Here is a 20,719-nt window from a genome sequence, read left to right on the forward strand (position 1 = left end):
TTTTGTTCATCCATTCATGTGTTAATGGACACTTGGGATTGTTTCCATCTTTTGGCCGTTAGAATAGTGCTGCTGTGAACATTCGGGTACAAGTATCTGCTTATCCCTTCGCATTTTAAATCCACTGGATGCATCCTCACTTCCTCCGCATTACTTGCCTAAATACGTCCTGATAAAGCTCGACAGCAAGGTCTCTACAGTGGACTCCCAACAGATGTTTTCCAGACCTTACTTTACTAGAACGTTCAGCTGCATGTGGCAGTTAACCCACTCTGACCTTCCAGAAAGGCCTCTTTCTCTGGTATTTTGTGACATTGTTCTGGCTTTCTTCCTGCTCTGCTTTCTTTGTCTCCCTCATGGCATCTTCCTCCTCTTTTGCCAGTTCTCATGGCTTATCCCCAAATTCCCATCCTTCACTCCCTCCTGTTACTGTGCCAGTCCCTTGTGTTTCATACCCTCTGTGGTGGGGGCACCGAGCGTTACCACAGCCTGGGCTCTCCCCTCATGTCTTGTCCTTCTCTGTGCAGGTGGCTAGAGGCACCTTTGTTTGCCACAGTTCTGAAGTTAAAATGGTCATTTACAGCCTCCCCCGTCTCCCATCTAATCTTGTCCCTCCACCCCCTGTCGGATGATGGGCCACCTGCGGGACACAGTTAAGGGACGCGCCGGCACGGGATTCACCCTAAAGCCTTCCCTCCCTCAGCCTCATCCTGTGTGTATCTCAGTTTTACTACTTTTAAGATGTCAACGGTTCTTAAACCTCTTCTTCCTCCTGAATTCCTTCTCCCCTTATCAGAGCTTAATTTTCTCTGCCCTGGACTGTTGGAACAGCTACCTGCTTCTTTGTCCCCCAGACTCGTCTGTCCTCCTGAGTAATTCGTCTGAAATGCTCTTCAGGGCAGCTGGGTGGCTCAGACGGTTGAGCGTCTGACTCTTGGTTTCAGCTCAGATCATGATCTCATGGGTTGTAGGATCCAGCCCCACACTGGGCTCAGTGCTTGGCGGGGAGTCTGCTTGAGGATTCTCTTCTCCGCCTCACCCCACTCACACACGTGTGCTTTCTCTCTGTTTAAAGTAAATACATAAATCTATTCAGATGATGCCATTGCAATCTGGAGACCACTTGAGGAGCTTCCTACCGCCTGTAGGGGCAAGGCCAAGCTCCTTATGAAACTAAGGCTGTTGAGAGTGTGACCACTTCCTATTTCTCTGTTTTATTAAAGCATTTTTTTGAATGTTAATACACTTTACATTTTATTCAACATTGGTTTGTTGGGCATTTGTTCAGTATGCCAGACATTGAACTGTGTGCCATAGACTGAACTCAAAGCGATGCAGAGACCTGGTCCCTTTTTGATGGAATTTACAGTTTGGTGGAGAAGGTGACATTTTACAAGTAAACCTGTAATGTGACCCCAAACCTGACATAGTTCCCTAAACACATGGGGTTACTGCCTGCCTGTGCATTTTGTTCATGTTCCGGCTCTGTGGGCTGACTTTGACCCCTGCTGCATTTCCTTTTCTGAGTCTCTGAGCTAGATTGGGGGTATCTCAGTCAGCAAGCCCTTCTTCTCTTTCTTTGTCCCCCCCTCTAGATTAATTGCCTTTCTCCTGTGTTCCCACAGTGCCCCGTGCTGTCCCTGTCACTGTACTCTGTCCATTGTGTGGAAATTACTTGTTTGTATCGACAGAGCATTAGCCCTTCAAAGTCTAGATGCACATCGTGTTCATCTTTACACTTTCACTTCCTCACCCTGTGCCTCACTCCTAGTAGGTGCTCGACACATATTTGTGGCTGACTAGACAAATGGTAGCCTTTGTCTTATTTGGGAACCAAACTCTTACTGGGTAAACCATCCTACCTGAACACCCAGCAGGGCCATCCGGGAGAAGTGGGGTCTCCTTTCCCTTTTCTGAATGCTGTCTCAGATCATGCAAGGTGGAGTTTTGTTGTTGTTGTGGCTTTGAGAATTTATTTTTTGTTAGAGCAACATTAGGTTTACAGCAAAATTGTAGAAGGTACAGAGATTTCTCATGTACCCCTGCCCCCCCCCAACCATGGCCTTCCCCATTATCAACATCCCCACCAGAGTGGTGCCTTTGTTTTAATTGATGAACCTGCACTGACTGACACATCAGAATCACCGAGTCCACAGTTTACATTAGGGTTCACTCTTGGCGTTCACTCTATAGGTTTTTGACAAATGTATAACATGGATCCACCATTACAGTATCATACAGAGTACAGTGACTCTTGAACAACATGGGGATTAGGGGTGCCAGTTCCTTGCTCAAAGATTTACATACAACTTTTGACTCCCCAAAACTTAACTACTAGTAGCCTACTACTAACTAGAAGCCTTACAGATAACACAACCAGCCGATTAACACATATTTCGTATGTTGTATTATATACTGTAGTCTTACAATATAAATAAGTTAGAGAAAAAATGTCATGAAGAAAATCAGAAGGAAGAGAAAATATATTTATAGTACTGTATTTATTTAAAAAATCTTGAGGGGTGCCTGGGTGGCTCAGTCGGTTAAGCGGCTGCCTTTGGCTCAGGTCATGATCCCAGGGTCCTGGGATCGAGTCCCGCATCCGGCTCCCTGCTCGGCGGGGAGCCTGCTTCCCCCTCTCCCTCTGCCTGCCTCTCTGCCTACTTGTGCTCTCTCTGTCAAATGAATAAATAAAATCTTTAAAAATAAATAAATAAAAAATCTTGAGTATAAGTGGACCCACGCAGTTTAAACTCATGTTGTTCAAGGGTCAACTGTGTTTTCACTGTGCTTAGAAATCCTCTGTGCTTTACTACTCATCCCTCCCTTCTCCCTCCCCTTCTCACTGATATTTTTATTCTCTTCATAGTTTTGTTTTTTCCAGAATGTTGCATAGTTGGGATCATATAGTATGTAGCCTTTTTAGATAGGCTTTTTTTCACTTAGCTGTATGCATTTAAGATTCCTCCGTGTCGGGGCACCTGGGTGGCTCAGTTGGTTAAGCAACTGCCTTTGGCTCAGGTCATGATCCTGGAGTCCCTGGATTGAGTCCTGCATCAGGCTCCCTGCTCAGCAGGGAGTCTGCTTCGCCCTCTGACCCTCCTTGCTCTCATGTGCTCTCTCTCTCTCATTCTCTCTCAAATAAATAAATAAAATCTTTAAAAAAAAAAAAAAGAAAATATTCCTCCGTGTCATTTCATAGCTTGATAGCTCATTTCATTTTAGTGCTGAATAATGTTCCATTGTCTGGGTGGACCACAGTTTATCCAGTCACCTACTGAAAGACATCTTGGTTGCTTCCAAGTATTGGCAATTGTAAATAAAGCTGAAATAAACGTCCATGTGCAGGTTTTTGCAGGTTTTTTTTGTGGATATAAGTTTTTAACTTCATTGAGTAAAATACCAAGGAGTGTGATTGCTGGATCACATGGTAAGAATTTGTGTAGTTTTGTAAGAAACCATCAAACTGGCTTCCACACTGGCTGTACCATTCTGCATTCCCACCAGCATTGAATGAGAGTTCCTATTGCTTTGCATCCTGACCAGCATTTGGTGTTATGAGTGTTCTGGATTTGGGGCACTGTAATAAGTGTGTAGTGGTTTTTCATTTTAATTTGCATCTCCCTAATGACACCTTTTTGTATGCTTATTTGCCATCTCTATATCTTTGGTGAGGTGTCCCTTAAGGTCTTGGGTTGTTTTCTCAGTATTGAGGGGTTTTTTTTAATAAGTTTGTTTATTTTTAGTAGTTTCTACACCATGAGATTAATTAAGAGTCTTGTGTTCTTCTGCCTGAGCCAGCCAGGTACCCCTCTTATTGTTGAGTTTTAAGAGTTCTTTGTATATTTTGGATAATATATGTTTATTGCAGGGGCGCCTGGGTGGCTCAGTCATTAAGCGTCTGCCTTCGGCTCAGGTCATGGTCTCAGGGTCCTGGGATCAAGCCCTGCATCGGGCTCCCTGCTCGGCGGGAAGCCTGCTTCTCCCTCTCCCACTCCCCCTGCTTGTGTTCCCTCTCTAGCTGTGTCTCTCTCTGTCAAATAAATAAATAAAATCTTAAAAAGATATGTTTATTGCAAATATTTTCTCTCATTCTGTGGCTTGCCTTTTCATTCTCTTGACAGTGTCTTTCACAGAACAGAAAGTTTTAATTTTAAAGTCCCGCTTATCAGTTCTTTCTTCTGTGGATTGTGCCTTTGGAGTTGTATATAAAAAGTCATCGCCAAACCCAAAATTATCTACATTTTCTTCTGTGTTGCCTTCTGGGAGTTTTATAGCTTTGCATTTTACATGTAGGTCTGTGATCCATTCTGAGTTAATTTTTGTGAAGGATGTAAGGTCTGCATCTAGATTAACTTTTTTGCATGTGGATTTCCTAATTATTCCAGCACCATTTGTTGAAAAGACTGTCTTTGCTCCTTTGTCAGAGATCAGCTGACTTGTATTTATAGGGATCGATTTCTGGGATCTCTGTTTTGTTTCATTGATGTGCTTGTCTGTTCTTTCACCAGTAGCACATGCCTTAATTACTGTAGGTTCATGTAAGACTTAAAGTGAGGAACTGTTGGTCCTCCCACTTTGTTCCTCACTTATATCGATCACTGTGGGTCTTTTGCCTTTGTATAGAAACATTAGAAGCAGTTTGTTGATATTCACAAAATAACTTGCTGGGATTTTGATTAGGATTGATTGAAACTATAGATCAAGTTGGGAAGAACTGACATCTTGACAATATTGAGTCTTGCTGTCCACAAACATGGAATAACTCTCCATTTATTTTGTTTTTTATTTCTTTCATCAGAGATTTATAATTTTCATCATATATATTTTGTATGTATTTTGTTAGATTTATACCTAAGTATTTCATTTTTTCTGGGTGAAATGTACATGAAATTATGAGTTTTTTAAACGATTTATTAGAATGAGCGAGAGAGAGCACAAGCAGGGCAGAGGGAGAGTCAGAGGAAGAAGCAGACTCCCCCGCTGAGCAGGGAGCCCAACACGGGACTCGATCCCAGGACCCTGAGATCATGACCTGAGCCGAAGGCAGATGCTTAACTGACTGAGCCACCCCGGCGCCCCCTGCAATTATGTTTTTAATGTCAAATTCCACTTATTCATTGCTGTTATATAGGAAAACAGTTGCTATGTATGAACCTTGTATCCTGGAAACTTGCTATAATCAATAGCTTCACAACTTTTTTTTGTTGATTCTTTTGGATTTTCTACATGGACCATCATGTCATCTACAAACAAAGACAGCTTATTTCTTCCTTCCCTGTCAGTGTAGTTTTTATTTCCTTTTCTTGTGTTACTGCATTAACTAATACTTCCAGTACGAGGGGACATCTTTGCCTTGTTCCTGATGTTAGTGGTAAAGCTTCTAGCTCTTCACCATTAAGTACGACGTTAGCTGTAAGTTTTTTGTAGATATTCTTTATCAAGCTGAGGACATTTCTCTGTATTCCTAGTTTATTGAGAGTTTTTTTACTTGTCAAATGCTTTTTCTGCATCTATGGATATGATCATGTGATTTTTCCTCTTCAGCTTGTTGATGTAATGGCTTATCTTAATTGATTTAGAATGGTGAACCAGCCTTGCATATCTGGAAAAATCCTACTTGGTTGTGATGTATAATTCTTCCTACACATTGTTGCTTTCATTTTGCTAATATTTTCTTGAGGATTTTTGCTTCTGTGTTGCTGAGAGATACTGATCTGTAGTTTTCTTTTCTTGGAATGTCTGTCTTATTTTGCTGTTAGGGTAATCATGGCCACATAGAATGAAATAGGAACTGTTCCCTCTGTTTCTATCTTCTAAAGGAGATTGTAGAGAAGTAGTAATAGATTGTAGAGACGTAGTATAATTTCTTCCTTAAGTGTTTGGTAGGATTCACCAGTGAACCCATCTAAGCCTGGTGTTTTCTGTTTTGGAAGATTATTAATTATTGACTCAAGTTCTTTGCTATGTATAGAATTATTTAGATTGTGTATTTCTTCTTGCATGTTTGACAGGTTGTGTCTTTGAACAGATTGGTCCACTTCATCTAGGTTATCAAATTTGTGGACATAGAGTTATTCATCCCTAGGATCTGTAGTAATACGTCCCCTCTTTCATTTTACATACATTTGTGTCCTCTCTCTCTTTTTCGTAGAAAGCCTAGTTAGAGGTTTATCAATTTTTTTTGGTAATCTTTTCAAAGAATCAGCTTTTGGTTTCATTGATTTTTTTTTTTCCATAATGTTGTGCAACCATCACCACCATCCGTTCCCACAACTCTTTTAATCTTGTAAAACTGAAGCTCTATGCCCATTGAACAGTAACTTTCTATTCCTCCCTTCCCCTTGTCCCTGGCAACCACCATTCTGTTCTCTGTATGATACTGTCTCGTGTAAGTGAGTAGCTTTCCTTTTGTGGCTGGTTTATTTCACTTAACGTGATGTCTTGAAGGTTCATCTGTATTGTAGTATGTGTCAGAACCTCCTTCCTTTTCCTCAAGATGAGTAACACTCCATTGTATGTATATACCACATTTGCTTATCCATTCATCTGTTGATGAGCACTTGGGTTGCTTCCACATTTTAGCTATTGTGAATAATGCTGCTGTAAATACGGGTGTACAAATGTCTTCAAGACCCTGCTTTCAGTTCTTTTGGGTATTTATCCAGAAGTAGAATTACTGGGTATGGTAATTCTGTTTTTCACTTTTTGCAGAACTGCCATGCTCTTCCATTTCACATCCCCACCAGCATCGCGCAAGGGATTGATCCCGTTTCTTCACATCTTCTCCAGCACGTGTTGTGTGTGTGTGTGTGTGTGTGTGTGTGTGTGTGTGTGTGTGTGTGTGTGTTTTATAGGTGCCATCCTAATGGGTGTGAGGCAGTTTCTCATTGTAGTTTTAAATTGCATTTCCCCAATGATCAGTGATGGTGAGCGTGTTTTCACTTCATGAGTCCAGGATGTGTGTTTGTCGGGATACTTCTCATTACTGACCCAGTCTCCTTACTAGTTACAGTTCTATTCAGATCATCTGTTTTCCTCCTGATTTAGTCTTGACTGGGTTTCGAGTTTCTAGAATTTTGTCCATTTCCTCTTGGTTATCCAGTTTGTTGGCATACGGTTGTTCATAGTACTTTCTTATAAACCTTTTTATTTCAACAGAAGTGGTATACATGTCCTTATTTTCATTTCTGATTTTAGTAATTTGAGTCTTCTCTCTTTTTCTCCTTAGTCCATTTAGGTAAAAGTTTGTCTGTTTTGTTCATCTCTTCAGAAACCAGCGTTTGTTTTCATTTTATCTATTTTTCTGTTATATTTCTGCTCTAATTTTATTATTTCCTTCCATCAGCTGGGTTTGGGTTTAATTTCTTCTTTTTCTGGTTCCTTAAGTTGTAAAGTTAGGTTGTTGATTTGAGAACTGTAACAGTGATTGCTTTTGTGTCCTCGCTGGTTCCTTATCATCTTCAGGGTCACACCTGCCGCCTGCCGAGGGCCCGGGATGCTCCAGCAGAAAGGAAACAGTAGGTTGTCTACATTTAACTTTCAGCCAGGAAAAGAAAAAAGACAAATTAAGCTTATCATTATAAGCTTGTGTGGATTGGTAGGATGTATATATTATGTATTAAAAAATAAATAAATTGGAGGTGCTCAAACTTTATTGCTAAGGTGGCGGTGAACTATTTTGGAGACACTAAAGTACAGGAATAAACCCAGACTTGCTCTCTAACGTATTTCTGGACATCTTTGCAGATCTTTATCTTCTCACAGTCCGACACACTGTTCTTCTGTCACACTTCTGGGTGCTTCTCACAGCTCCTTGGCTCTGCTTATGTAATGGTGCCACATTAACAAAGATCCTGCTAAGTGAAGCCAAACCTGACAATACAAAAGAGAACCGTATTTTCTACCATTATTTAATACTCGTTGTAAATGACTCTATCACAGCTCTCCTGATACCTTATTACAGGATGTGTTCGTAAATGTGATTTGTCACCTTATTAAGACTTAAGCTCCTGGGGCACCTGGGTGGCTCAGTCAGTTGAGTGTCTGACTTTTGGTTTCAGCTCAGGTCATGATCTCAGGGGCATGGGATCGAGTCCTGTGTCATGCTCTGCGCTCAGTGGGGAGTCTGCTTCTCTCCCTTGCCCTCTGCCCCTCCCCCCACTCATGTGCTATCTCTGTCTCTCTCTCTCTCTCTCAAGTAAATCTTAAAAAAAAAAAGACTTAGGCTCCTTAAGGGCAGGAAAAAAACCAGAATTGGTTTAGCTTAATATTCCTGGCAGGTTAAGACAGTTTCAGAAACACAGTAGGAACTTTAGTTTTTTTGTTTGAATTAATTAGTTAATACTGGGTTCTCTGCGTTTTCCCATCATATCACTTTATCCCACAAAGTAAAAATGAAAGAAGGTATAGAATAGGCAACTTACCTACTGTTTTATGGTGATCTCTCAAACATGTTAAGACTTGTTTCCCAAATGTGTGTTTCATGTCACCCTGTCACGTGTGTTTCATGTCACCCTGTACTCCTCTCTCTGGCTTGAACAGAAATGTGCTGGTCAGGGGTCCGTGTCATTCAGGGACGTGACTGTGGACTTTACCCGGGATGAGTGGCTACAGCTGACGGGCACACAGAGGACGCTGTACCGGGATGTGATGCTGGAGAACTACAGCCACCTGGTCTCAGTGGGTGAGGGCTGTTCCCTGTGTCACGTCTCCTCGCATGCATTTCCTTTCTTCCTTTGTAGCCGCCAGAGTTTGTGGGCCCCTGAAGGAATGTTTAATGATACTGTGTGTAGATCTCATGATCTCGTGGGTCAGAGATGTTCCCATCGGGCTCAGAAAGGACGTTGTGTTCTGGCCTCCCTAATGCAAGGTACACACGGGCACCTCTATCATGTGGCTCCTGAAGCTGCACCTTCCTCGTGCTCCAGGGGCCCTGATATCCAAGCAGCTCTGACATGTTTTACCCTGTATCCCACTCACAGGGTGTCACCTCACCAAACCAGAGGTGATCTTCAGGCTGGAGCAAGGAGAAGAGCTGTGGCCATCAGGGGGAGAATTCCCAGACCAGGGTGATCAAGGTGAGTCAGTCATTGTGGAGGAAGGAAGAAGCCCACAGAAATCAGGTCCCAGATGGGTTGGTTCTGAGGTTGGTATGTGTCTCTGTAATTCAGTTTTGGGCCCTCAGACCTTCGGAAGTAGCTGAACAGCGAGCTAGCTGGCCTCCGATCACCCGAATCACCCCGGTCCATCGCTTGTAAATACCAGTGCTGCCCTTTCCTGCCCGATAGCCAATATGGAACCCCTGCCTGCCTGATCTTAGACCTTTGTCTTCAGTTTCTTTCCCCAGTATTCATCTTCCTCCATTTCATGGACTATTTCTTTCTTTCTTTCTTTTTTTTAATTTTATTTATTTGACAGAGATCACGAGTAGGCAGGTAGGCAGGCAGGGGTAGAGAGAGAAGTAGGCTCCCCGCGGAGCAAGGAGCCTGATGCGGGGCTTGATCCCAGGACCCCGGGACTGTGACCTGAGCCGAAGGCAGACACTCAACCGGCTGAGCCACCCAGGCGCCCCTCATGAACTATTTCCTCTTTATTTTTCCCTCAGGCATTCATTCATTCATTCATTCATTCATTCATTCTTCTGCAGATATTCCTACTACATGCTACTCGTGTTCTTGCTGTTGGAGATATGCCGGTGAACCTAACAATGCTCCTGAGCTCTTAGAGCTTACAAGCCAGCAGAAGATAGATGTAAACGAAACAATTTACTTATCAAGTACTGACAAGACCCATGAAGAGAACTAAGGCAGTCTCAAAGGAGATAGAGAGTGGGGTATGCTCTTTTCAGAGGTGCTCTGAGAATGCCTTTTTGATGAGGTCCGCATTAGAGCAGGGTTCTGGGGGTTCCAGGCAGAAGGAACAGCCGGGCCATGCCCTAGTGGGAGGTGTTTGTTGAAGTGCTCTGGGACCAGCAGGGGGCCGTTGTGCCAGCAGGGATGCATCTGAGAGGGACGTTGGTAGGGGATGACGTCAGAGGAGTAGCCAGAGCCCAGACGATGTCTTACAGGACAAAGTAGGGGCTTTGATTCTGCTTTAGGTGAGATGGACAACTGTTAATGGATTTTCTCTGGCTACTGTCCAGAGAAAATCAGAGATGGGCCTGAGGGTAGTTGACAAAAGTAGAAGCAGAGACAGTATGCAGGGCTGGCTCCCCCAGAGCACCGCCAGAGTTACCCACTGATATGGCAGATTTTAATTTATTGCTCACCCTTACAGTCTGAGTAGTGCCACGGAGGGAGGTGAACAAAGTCAGGTTATTTATAGGATCTGAGGGCATGGTTTCAGGTATATTTTTAACACAGGAGCTTGATAACCATTGAGTAAGGACCATAATATAATACTTTAGGATGTGTGGACACAACAAGGATTGAAGAGTCTTGGAGAATAAGTTTATTTGTTGGAAAGTTGAACAGTTTGTTTAAAAGGTTTTGGGGGGGGCGCCTGGGTGGCTCAGTCATTAAGTGTCTGCCTTCGGCTCAGGTCATGATCCCAGGGTCCTGGGATTGAGCCCCGCATCAGGCTCCCTGCTCAGTGGGGAGTGTGCTTCTCCCTCTCCCTCTGCCTGCCGCTCTGCCTACTTGTGCTTTCTCTCTCTGTCAAATAAATAAATAAATTCTTTAAAAAATAAATAAATAAAAGGTTTTGGGGGAGGATTCTGAACAGTAAAATTACTTGCAACCTTCCTTCCCAGGCGAGTTTCCTGGAGTAGTAAAGTCAGTAAAGTCCTATTATGAAGACAGAATACTAGTCAGGTTAACACAGATAGTGGGCTGTGTGGTGTGTGGACGGTTTCAGCTCTCAGCAGACAGAATACTAGTCAGGTTAATGTAGATAGTGGCCTGTGTGGTGTGTGGACGATTTCAACTCTCAGCAGACAGAATACTAGTCAGGTTAACGTAGATAGTGGGCTGTGTGGTGTGTGGACGGTTTCAGCTCTCAGCAGACAGAATACTAGTCAGGTTAATGTAGATAGTGGGCTGTGTGGGTGTGGATGGTTTCCGCTCTCAGTGGAGCAGACATGCTTGCAGTGGTTCAGATGAGAAGTGATGGGGGCTTCGAGTTCTGAGCTGGTGCAAGTGAGGAGGTGGGGCTGCATGTGTAGAGAGGAGGATCTGCCACTGAGTCAGATGTGGCCTGTGAGAGAGGGACGAGGCAAGGGGTTAGTCGGAGCAACATGATAATGGGGGTGGGATGTGTTTACCAACATGGGAGATTGGGCAGGAGCAGTTTGGGGGAAGTTTAAAATTTAACATCTGATAATTCTAAAATCTGAAGTCCTTTATATTTTAATTTTATTCTGATAGCCAGTCCCTGCTTTAGTTCTAGGCTTGTTAAACAAGTCAGTCCTCAGAAGCAGCCTTCTGCTGTATTACATTTCACCATTTCTTGACAAGTTCATTTGCTAGTAGGTTCTTTAAGAATTCATGAGAACAATACTTCCCTGCATTCTTGCATATTCAGACTTATTGGTGTGCCATTTTGTCTACATATAAAATTATTGGGATTTACTTTTAGTCTTTAAGGATTTTGTAATTTTTCTCCACTGCTAACTTTAGCACTGAATTCTATAATGGATGTCTGAAATTAGCTTGATTTTTTTTTCCTCCTCTTAAAAATGACTTACTTCAAGTTCTGGGGATGTGATGCACAGCAAGGTGACTATAGTTAATAGTACAATAAGTACAGTGGAAAGTTGTTGAGAGTAGATGTTGATCATTCTAACCACACACAATTTACCTGGGCTAACTAAGTATGGTGATAGATGTTTTAATTATCTTAATCTTGGTAATCATAGGAAATGTGTTAACATTTTTAAAGTACACTTAATTTTTCTTATTATGACCTTATAGACAAAAGCCAGGAAAACCAAGACAAACATTTGTGGCGAGTTTCACTCATCAACAAAAAATCACTGACTAAGAAGAGAGATAATGTTTTCAGAGAAACACCCTGTCAAGATGACTCACGTGGAAAGAGTTTGAAAAATGTTTCAGAATTAATTATTAGTGATAACAATCATTCAAGTAAGAACTCTAATGAAATTAATGTATGCAGGAAGTTGATCTCTGATAATAACCAAGGAAATACTCATACTGGAAAGAAATCTGACGAACATGACCAAGATGGGAAATCCCCAAGTCATACTGAGGACCGTTCTAAGCAACAGAAAATGCAGACTTTGGGACCACTTTCTGAAGATAATGAAGGTGGAGAAACCTTCCTTAATAAGGCAGCCATCCTTATACCTACGAGGGTTGAAACAGAAGAGAAATCCTGCGATTATAAGGAACAGGGGGGAAGTACCAGTGATGAGTCAGCCCTCGAAGTCCTTCAGGAAACTCACACAAGGAAGAATCACTGTGAGGTCAATGAGTGCCTGAAGTCAACCCTCATAAAACATCAGAAAGTCAATGTGGAATCTAATGAAAATGAGAATAATTTCAGCAAGAAGTCCCATGTCACTCAACCTCCTGAAACTCACACAGGAGAGAAAACCTTTGAATGTAGTCACTGCAGGAAATCTTTTTACCAGGAGTCCCACCTGACTCAGCACCAGAAGACACACACAAGAGAGAAACCCTGTGGAAGTAATAAATCTGGGAAAACCCTTCAGAAATCACAACCCCCGGACCTTCTGAGATCTCACGCAGGAGAGAAACCCAGTGAATGCAGCCAAGTCCCTGTGCAGTCAGCCCTTACTGATCAGCAGAGAACACGGTCAGAAGGGAAGCTTTATGTGTGTAATGAGTGCAAGAAGTCTTTTCGTCATAGCTCAGCCCTCAAAGTCCATCAGAGAATTCATACAGGAGAGAAGCCCTATCAATGCACTGAGTGTGGGAAATCCTTCTATGCAAAATCAAACTTCAATCATCATCAGAGGACTCACACTGGGGAGAAACCATATGAATGTAAGGAATGTGGGAAATCCTTCTGTGTGAAATCGAACTTAACTAAACATCAGAAAACACATACAGGTGAGAAACCTTTCAAATGTAATGAGTGTGGGAAAACTTTCTTACAGAAGTCACAGTTTGCTGACCATCAGAGAACACACACAGGGGAGAGACCCTATGTATGTAATGAGTGTGGGAAGTCCTTCTACTATAAGTCAGCCCTGCATGTACATCAGGGGAAGCATACAGAAGAGAAACCCTATAAATGCACCGATTGTGGGAAATCCTTCTGCTATAAATCAGCCCTAATTATCCATCAAGTGTCTCACACAGGGAAGAAACCCTATGACTGTAATGAATGTGGGAAAACCTTCTGTGTGAAGTCAAACCTCACTAAACATCAGAAAATTCACACTGGTTTGAAACCTTTTGAATGTAATGAGTGTGGCAAAGCCTTCTCTATGAATTCAATCCTAATAGTACATCAGAGAACCCACACGGGGGAGAAACCCTATGGATGCAGTGAATGTGAGAAGTCCTTCTATAAGAAATCAGCCCTCACTAAACACCAGAAAACTCACACAGGGGAGAAACCACACGAGTGTAACGAATGTGGGAAGGCCTTCCATATGAAATCCACCCTGATCATACACCAGAGAGCTCACACTGGAGAGAAACCCTTTAAATGTAACGAATGTGAAAAGTCATTCTACGTGAAGTCACTTCTTAATATTCATCAGAGAAATCACACGGGAAAGAAACCCCACGTATGTACTGAATGTGGGAAAGCCTTTTCTATGAAGTCCAATCTCACCGATCATCAGAGGACACATTCAAAAGAGAAACCCTACGAATGTAACGAATGTCAGAAGACCTTTCGCCATAAGTCAACTTTAACGGTACACCAGAGAACTCACACAGGGGAGAAACCCTATAAATGTAATGAATGTGGGAAATCCTTCTATATGAAGTCAGCCCTCAGTCAACACCAGAGAATACACACTGGGGAAAAACCTTATGAATGTAAAGAATGTGGGAAAACCTTCTTCCAGAAGTCCCACCTCACTAAACATCAGCGCACACACACAGGGGAGAAACCCTATGAATGTAAGGAATGTAAAAAAACCTTCTTCCAGAAATCACACCTCATTGAACACCAGAGAACACACACTGGGGAGAAGCCCCATGAATGTAACAAATGTGGGAAATCTTTCTGTTATAAGTCAGCCTTAACCATACATCAGAGAACTCATACAGAAGAGAAACCATATAAATGCAATGAATGCGAGAAATCTTTCTGTATGAAATCACACCTCACTGTACATCAGAGAACTCACACAGGGAAGAACCCCTTTGAATGTAAGGAATGTGGGAAGACTTTTTATGTGAAGTCAAACCTCATTAATCATCAGAGGACTCACACAGGGGAGAAGCCCTATGAATGTAAGCGATGTGGGAAATCCTTCTGTATGAAATCGACCCTCACAGTTCATCAGCGCACACACACAGGGGAGAAGCCCTATGAATGTAACGAATGTGGGAAGTCCTTCTGCAAGAAGTCGACTCTCACGAAACATCAGGTAATTCACACAAGAGAGATGCCCTAAGGTGCAGCAAACGTGGAAAACCCTCCTGTGTGAAGTTGAGTTTTGTCAACACCAAGAGAACCCATGGGAGAAACCTTGGGACTGTAATGATGTGGAGACCTCCTCTTGTGGAGATTCAGTCTTTAATTGGCATTAGAAGACACACATTGGGTGGGGGTTGGTGGGCTCTCTCTGGAATGGATATTGGGAAGGTTTCTGTGTCATACCTTATGAAATATCAGAGAACTCGCAGGGAGAGAGCCCTGAGAATGCCCTGTATGTTAGTGTCCACCTATGAATCTAATAGGTGTCTCAGCGGAATCAATCACGGGGTTCAAGTCACAAAGAATGCCACAGAAGTATAAAGGCATTTACAGAGTCACAACTTACTGATCATCAGGTAATTGATATTGGAGTGGAACTATATCAATGTTTTACATGCATGAAAGCTTTTGAGGAAAAAAAAAACTCTGTGTAAGAAAGGAATTAATCTTCAGGGGGAAATCTATCAATTTGGGAAATGTGGATAAGTTTTCTCTAGAAATAATAGAACACTAGAAGTCATGATTTGGATGTGGTACCAGATTTTAAGATGTGGCATAAGATACATCAGATGCTAATGGTGCTCATTGTGGGATTATGAGGCCTTTGGAAGAACACAGTGGTGGCTGTAGCTCACAGCACCAGGCGGCTGAGATGCAGCTGAGTAAGCGAGGCTTTGGTATGTTGTACGCACATACACAGGTGTACGTTTGGTTTACGTAGCGGGTGTTGAAATAGGTGTCAGTAAAATATCTCCCCATAGCTTAATAATTATCATGACAGATTTCTCACGCTAAAAGCCCCCAGTGTGTTTTCGTATGTTTGTAGTACAGTATGCATTATAGGGGACACGTTTGACAAATTTGAAATACTACACCCCAACATGCTATTAAGTGAGGAACGCAAAGTACACTCCACCATATAGCATGCTACCTTCTGTGTAAGAGTTGAGAGGAAGTAAGATACACAATTGCTTATTTTTTGCAAAGAGAAATACTAGAAGGATAAACTATGATATAAAAATGAATTCCTATGGAGGCAGGAGTGAACAGGGTGGAATCAGGGATGGAAGCAAGCTTTCTTTGCTTATACCTTTTTATGACATTTTGACTTTAGAACAAATGTAAATTATATATTAAAAAATAGAAAAAGCCTTCTGAAATTGAAAATAGAGAAATCAACTTTATATCAAATTGGTAACCACACAATTCTTACGAGAAACTTCTGAATGCAGAATTATGACTATACATCCTTAATGGGATATGTTTAAGGACAAAGATCTGCAAGAAATAAACACCACTCATTTATTGGTGTTATTTTGGATCTAGTTTATGTATATTGTAAGATAAGGCAAAAGGAAACTTAAAGTTACCAGGAGTCAAACTTCCTAGTTTAAAAGATGACCATACAAATGGAAGAATGTATGTAAAACTCTCCATAATAAGAAATATGAACTGAAAGTATGAATTATTATTTTTAAAAAGTGTATGTATCTCTCAGCTCTGTCCACCAAGGGCCTAGAAGCAGGGGCAGCCCCCACAGATGAGCAGACTCAGAGCTAGCATTTCCCTCTCGAGGAACCAGGACTCCCTGGAGAAACAGCTGGTTCTAGGTCCAGGCCTGAGGTGTCCTGGGTGAGGCTGGGAGCTCTTTTTTTGTTGTTGTTTTTAAATATTTTATTTATTTATTTGACACACAGAGACAGCTAGAGAGGGAACACAAGCAGGGGGAGTGAGAGAGGGAGAAGCAGGCTTCCTGCCAAGCAGGGAGCCTGATGCGGGGCTCAATCTCAGGACCCTGGAATCACGACCTAAAAGCTGAAGGCAGCCGCTTAACGACTGAGCCACCCAGGCACCCCAAGCTGGGACCTCTTGTGTCAAAAAGCAAGGGAGTACTCAAAGATTAATGGGGATATGTCCATGGTCCCAGAAGCTACCCTGCAGGGTTTCTCCCTGGCCAAATTTGAGGTACTTTGACGGTCCAACAGAATGACTGTAACTGACTCTATAACATTTGAATAAACAAAAATCTTTGTCCCCATCAATACAGAGAGAAAGGGGCTTGAGCTTATTTCCAGATTTATAGGTGAATCTTACACAAGCTCCTTATTCTGTAATTAGAAGGAAAGTATTTTCACCCTGCCCTTTTAGTAAAAGCAATTGTGAGAGGCTGACTGTTCTAGAAAAGTGTAACCTATAAATGTAGGAATGATAGAATTTGAAAAATGGCCATTTTGCAACCCCTAGGGCATCTAGGCAAAGATTGTCAATGGATGCCAGGATCACTAGGTGCAAAGGAAACAGGGTATGTGTGCAGGGCCAGAGAACCTCCCACAGATACCTTCCTCACTGGCCCTGGAAAAGATATGCCTTTACAGGGGAACGGTGAAGTGCCCCCTTTCACCAGTGGGGAAATGCACCATCAGCAGTGGTGACATCGTGTGGCTCTTGCTGAGGTGCGGCGTGGGGTCCAACATCGCACTGTGGCAGGCTCTTGCCAGAGTACTTCATAGTACTGTTTAGCTTACAGAAAATACGAGAGAGAGCAGCTTCCGTGGAGAAAACAAATCCAGACTGTGGGGGCATCCACCAAGACAATTGGCCTGGTCTCTTCAAAAGTCAGTGTCATTTTAAAAAGAGAAAAGGCCAGGGGGCTCTTTCAATCCAGAGAGAGTAACGAGACCTAACCTGATGCAGTGCGTGATCCTTGATTGGATCCAGAAACCATCCAGCTCAAAAAGACATCCACGCAGGTACTTTGGAGACCTTTGGAGGGATTTAAATGTGGAATGGCATGGATGATGTTAGGGAATTAGAGTACTTCTCTTCAGTGTGGTAATGGTGGTTATGAATGTGAGTTTCTAGAACACCATGCAGAACAGAGGCGAGCTGTCACAGCTGCAGCTGTGAAATGGTTCAGGACAAGAATGTGTGCATAATTAGATGAAGCAGAAAATAGGAAAAAACAGTTTGAGCAAGTGCTGAGCGTGGTGCTTGGCACATGGGTTCTTACTTAACAGAGTTAACAGAAACTTACTTAACAGAAACTTAACAGAGTTCTGACAGATGTTAAAAGGTTTTGGAAAAGCACCTCACCACTTAGCTATTCTCTGTTTTTTGGCATATACAGTGATGCCTGTTGTTACTGATCTGCGTGTCAATAAAGAAGCCAAACAATGCCTTAAGAAAAGTGTTTGTCTTGGGCTTGGCTGGTTTAATGAACCCTGTTCAAGTGTGCAGAGGCTGGGGTGCAGCTGTTGGCAAGCAGTGGTGCTTGTCACACGGAGACAGCGCTCTGTGTAGAAAACCCCTTCTTTCCCACTCCTGGTGGGATTTGCAGGGCGCCTGCTGAGGCTCGGTGGAAGGAGCCCCCATGTGAGGGCAACAGGCTCCAGAGGCTGTGCCCTGAGCCTGGCTCCCCACCTCACCCAGCTTCCTTGAAGCAGGTTGGCACCTGCTGTCCGCCCCTTCCTTGTCAGAGGGCCTCGATGGGGCCTGTGTTTCCTCCCTCATCAGAGGCTGTTTGGGGCTGGCAGTATGACCAGACACCAAAGTATTCTCGGTGATCTGGGGGGAAGGTTTTGTCATCGATAAAGAATCGGGAACAGAATGGCCTTTGTCCATCTGGATGCCCATTGATGGCATCTTGTGACTTGGGGCTGGTAGTCAGGATGGTGAGCTGAGGGAGGGCAGGGCCAAGGGCAGGGAGCACACAGAGTGGTGAATTAACCAGCTCCGAAGCTGCTCCGTACTGGGAAGACCGAGGTCTTCAATGTCCCTTATAGCTTACGCCTGTTGGAGTTGAGATTTTTCGTTACTTGGAGCTACAAGGCACCTTAATGGTGCAGAGGTGTATTTATATATTATAGAGGAGTGTGTGTACCTATACATATATGGGTGTATATATGTAATATTCTGTAATTCAGAAGGGTTAGATACAGGAATTTGGGAGCAAGAATGATTTTAAGAAAATGATTCAGTGACTACTTTCTGCCCTATAAATTTACATGCCATGATGAAATAGTGCTATTTCTTGTTTGAAAGAAATAGAGCACAGGAAATTTTTTTGCAACCCAGTTACATATTCTTTCCGTATGTGAAATGACCTTTAAAAATTGAATCATTCATTGATCTTTTCCCACTTTTTTCTCAACAAGATGTGGCTTAATGCATCTGATTTTTATTTTAATGAGTTGTTACTTGTCCTTACACCATTGAATTAATCTTTTTGTCCCTGACTTGAAATACCATCTTTATCCTGGATTAAATGATCATTTGCAGTGGCTTTGCTTTTTGTCTGCTTAGCACTCTTCCCCACATCCTTCCAGAAAGGGATGCTGATTTTACAGAGCTGGCACGTTCCCTGGGGGCCAGTCACAGCACCCACCCTTTGGGCCCAGTTCAGTTGTTCCTGGGATGGACACTTAAGCCAGAGACCAATGAGAGTTGAGGGGAGTTCCTGCCAGGGCTTTTGGTAGATGTGGTGGACCAGCGGTTGGCTGGTTTGGACGGCAGAGCTGCCGGCAGCTTGGTTATCTTGGGTTTTCTCCTATTTGCAGTCAGTCCTGACTCACGGCTTGTAAGTACTCTGATTCTGGGTTTGTTTTCTGCTTTACTGACCTATTTTATAATTGTGCTGAACAAGATCATGTTTTCATTGCTTTTTTTTTTTTTTAAGATTTTATGTATTTGAGAGAGCAAGCACAAGCAGGGGGAAGAGGGAGAGGGAGAAGCAGACTCCCCACTGAGCAGGGACACAGAACTCGATCCCAGGACCCTGAGATCATGACCTGAGCTGAAGGCAGACGCTTGACCGACTGAGCCACCCAGGCGCCCCTTCATCATTCTTTGTAATGTTTTTGCACGTTGAAAAGCATTGTCTCTCTCTCTTCTCTTTTTCAAATATTTCTTGGCTTTTCCTACATTAGTTCTTCAAGACAGTCTCTGGCATGGACTCACCAGGCTCCTCTCCAAAGCCTTTGGGACTCTGATTTTGTGCTTAGTCTCGACTGCCCACCAAGAGTGGCACACTCTTGACCCAGCTGGCTGGGACCAATCCCCAGTGACCAGAGACGGAGGGACTCACGGACACAGATGTTCACTTTCCTGTGAGTGGGCCATACTTTGTTTCTTGCATATTTTATCATTATTCGTTGAAAACTGGACATTTTAAATATTACAATGTGGCAACTCTGGAAATCAGATCTCCCCCCCCGCCCCAGGATTTGTGGGGCGTTTTTTGGTGGGTTCTTTTTATGTGTTTTAAATGGATTTTTCTGTTTCAGTAGGTGTGTAATCTTTGTCATGAGCAGCCACTGAGTTCTTTGTTCCATTAACTCAGGGATTAGGTGTGTTTTGCCAGGTTCTTCTTAAACATCTGGAGCTGAAAAAAGATTTTAAAAAGAGGTGGGGAGAAAAAGAGGAAAAATAACACCCCCCAGTCTCTGCAGACCTTGTGTGCTTAGCCAAGCTGGTTCCCGTTCTGCCCTTTCACGTCCAGTTTCTGTGGAGCCTGGAGGTCCATCCGAGGTGAGAGTGTACAGACTTCTCTAAGCCCGTGTGGGCACAGGTGATTTCCTGGCACACATGGGATCTTCTAGAATCTCATTCCCACACATCTCTCCTTTTTCAACCTCTTCCTTCCCAGGTGTCTCTCTGCCACTCACCTTGACGGCCATTCCTTACCACAGCTGGCTCACAGCCAGTACCTGGGCCTTTATGTGCTTGTGGCACAAGCCATCCAGGAAGCTGCGCAGGCCCGTGACGGATGAGTCCGGGACACAAGGGGAAGCCGTGTAGCCCTCCTCCAGACAGCGGTACAGCAGGCGACACCCCCTCCGCAGCTGTTTGAGAACAAGGTAATTCGCCACCCCACCCCCCCACCCACCCCCGCCCCAGCCCCGGGACTTGCCTAGACTGCAGGCCGTCAGCATGTGGCAGCTGATCGGAGGAGGGGATGGCAGGCAGGCAGGTTAAAGTCACAGCTCTCTGGCTGCACATGGCCGCCCTCAGCACACCTCCCCTGCTGGTTGTGAGTTTTGGACTAGATTCTAGAGTTCGGCAGAGGTTGCCAGCTCACTAGTTGCTCCTACGGGGGCGGGCAGTGCCCCTCCGTTTCCCTCCTCTGCCGCACCTT

The 20,719-nt window shown here is 43.5% G+C and overlaps 1 protein-coding gene across 4 annotated transcripts in view; it reads left to right on the forward strand.

Annotated features, from left to right (window-relative positions):
- Nucleotides 1-20,719, forward strand: part of LOC113933150 (zinc finger protein 665-like) — a 28,484-nt gene that overhangs the window by 3,692 nt on the left and 4,073 nt on the right. For 2 of the 4 annotated variants that reach the window (XM_027612951.2, XM_027612948.2), the window contains exons 4-9: nucleotides 8,545-8,686; nucleotides 8,985-9,080; nucleotides 11,913-14,536; nucleotides 19,512-19,691; nucleotides 19,946-20,112; nucleotides 20,231-20,441. In XM_027612951.2, the coding sequence (XP_027468752.1) occupies nucleotides 8,545-8,686; nucleotides 8,985-9,080; nucleotides 11,913-14,536; nucleotides 19,512-19,574 (2,925 nt within the window). In that variant the 3' untranslated portion in view covers nucleotides 19,575-19,691; nucleotides 19,946-20,112; nucleotides 20,231-20,441. Of the gene's footprint in view, nucleotides 1-8,544; nucleotides 8,687-8,984; nucleotides 9,081-11,912; nucleotides 14,537-19,511; nucleotides 19,692-19,924; nucleotides 20,113-20,230; nucleotides 20,442-20,719 lie in introns of all 4 variants that reach the window. The other 2 variants (XM_027612949.2, XM_027612950.2) reach the window with 2 other exon arrangements.

This window comes from Zalophus californianus, chromosome 10, assembly GCF_009762305.2.
Source record: "Zalophus californianus isolate mZalCal1 chromosome 10, mZalCal1.pri.v2, whole genome shotgun sequence".
NCBI classification, from domain to species: domain Eukaryota; kingdom Metazoa; phylum Chordata; class Mammalia; order Carnivora; family Otariidae; genus Zalophus; species Zalophus californianus.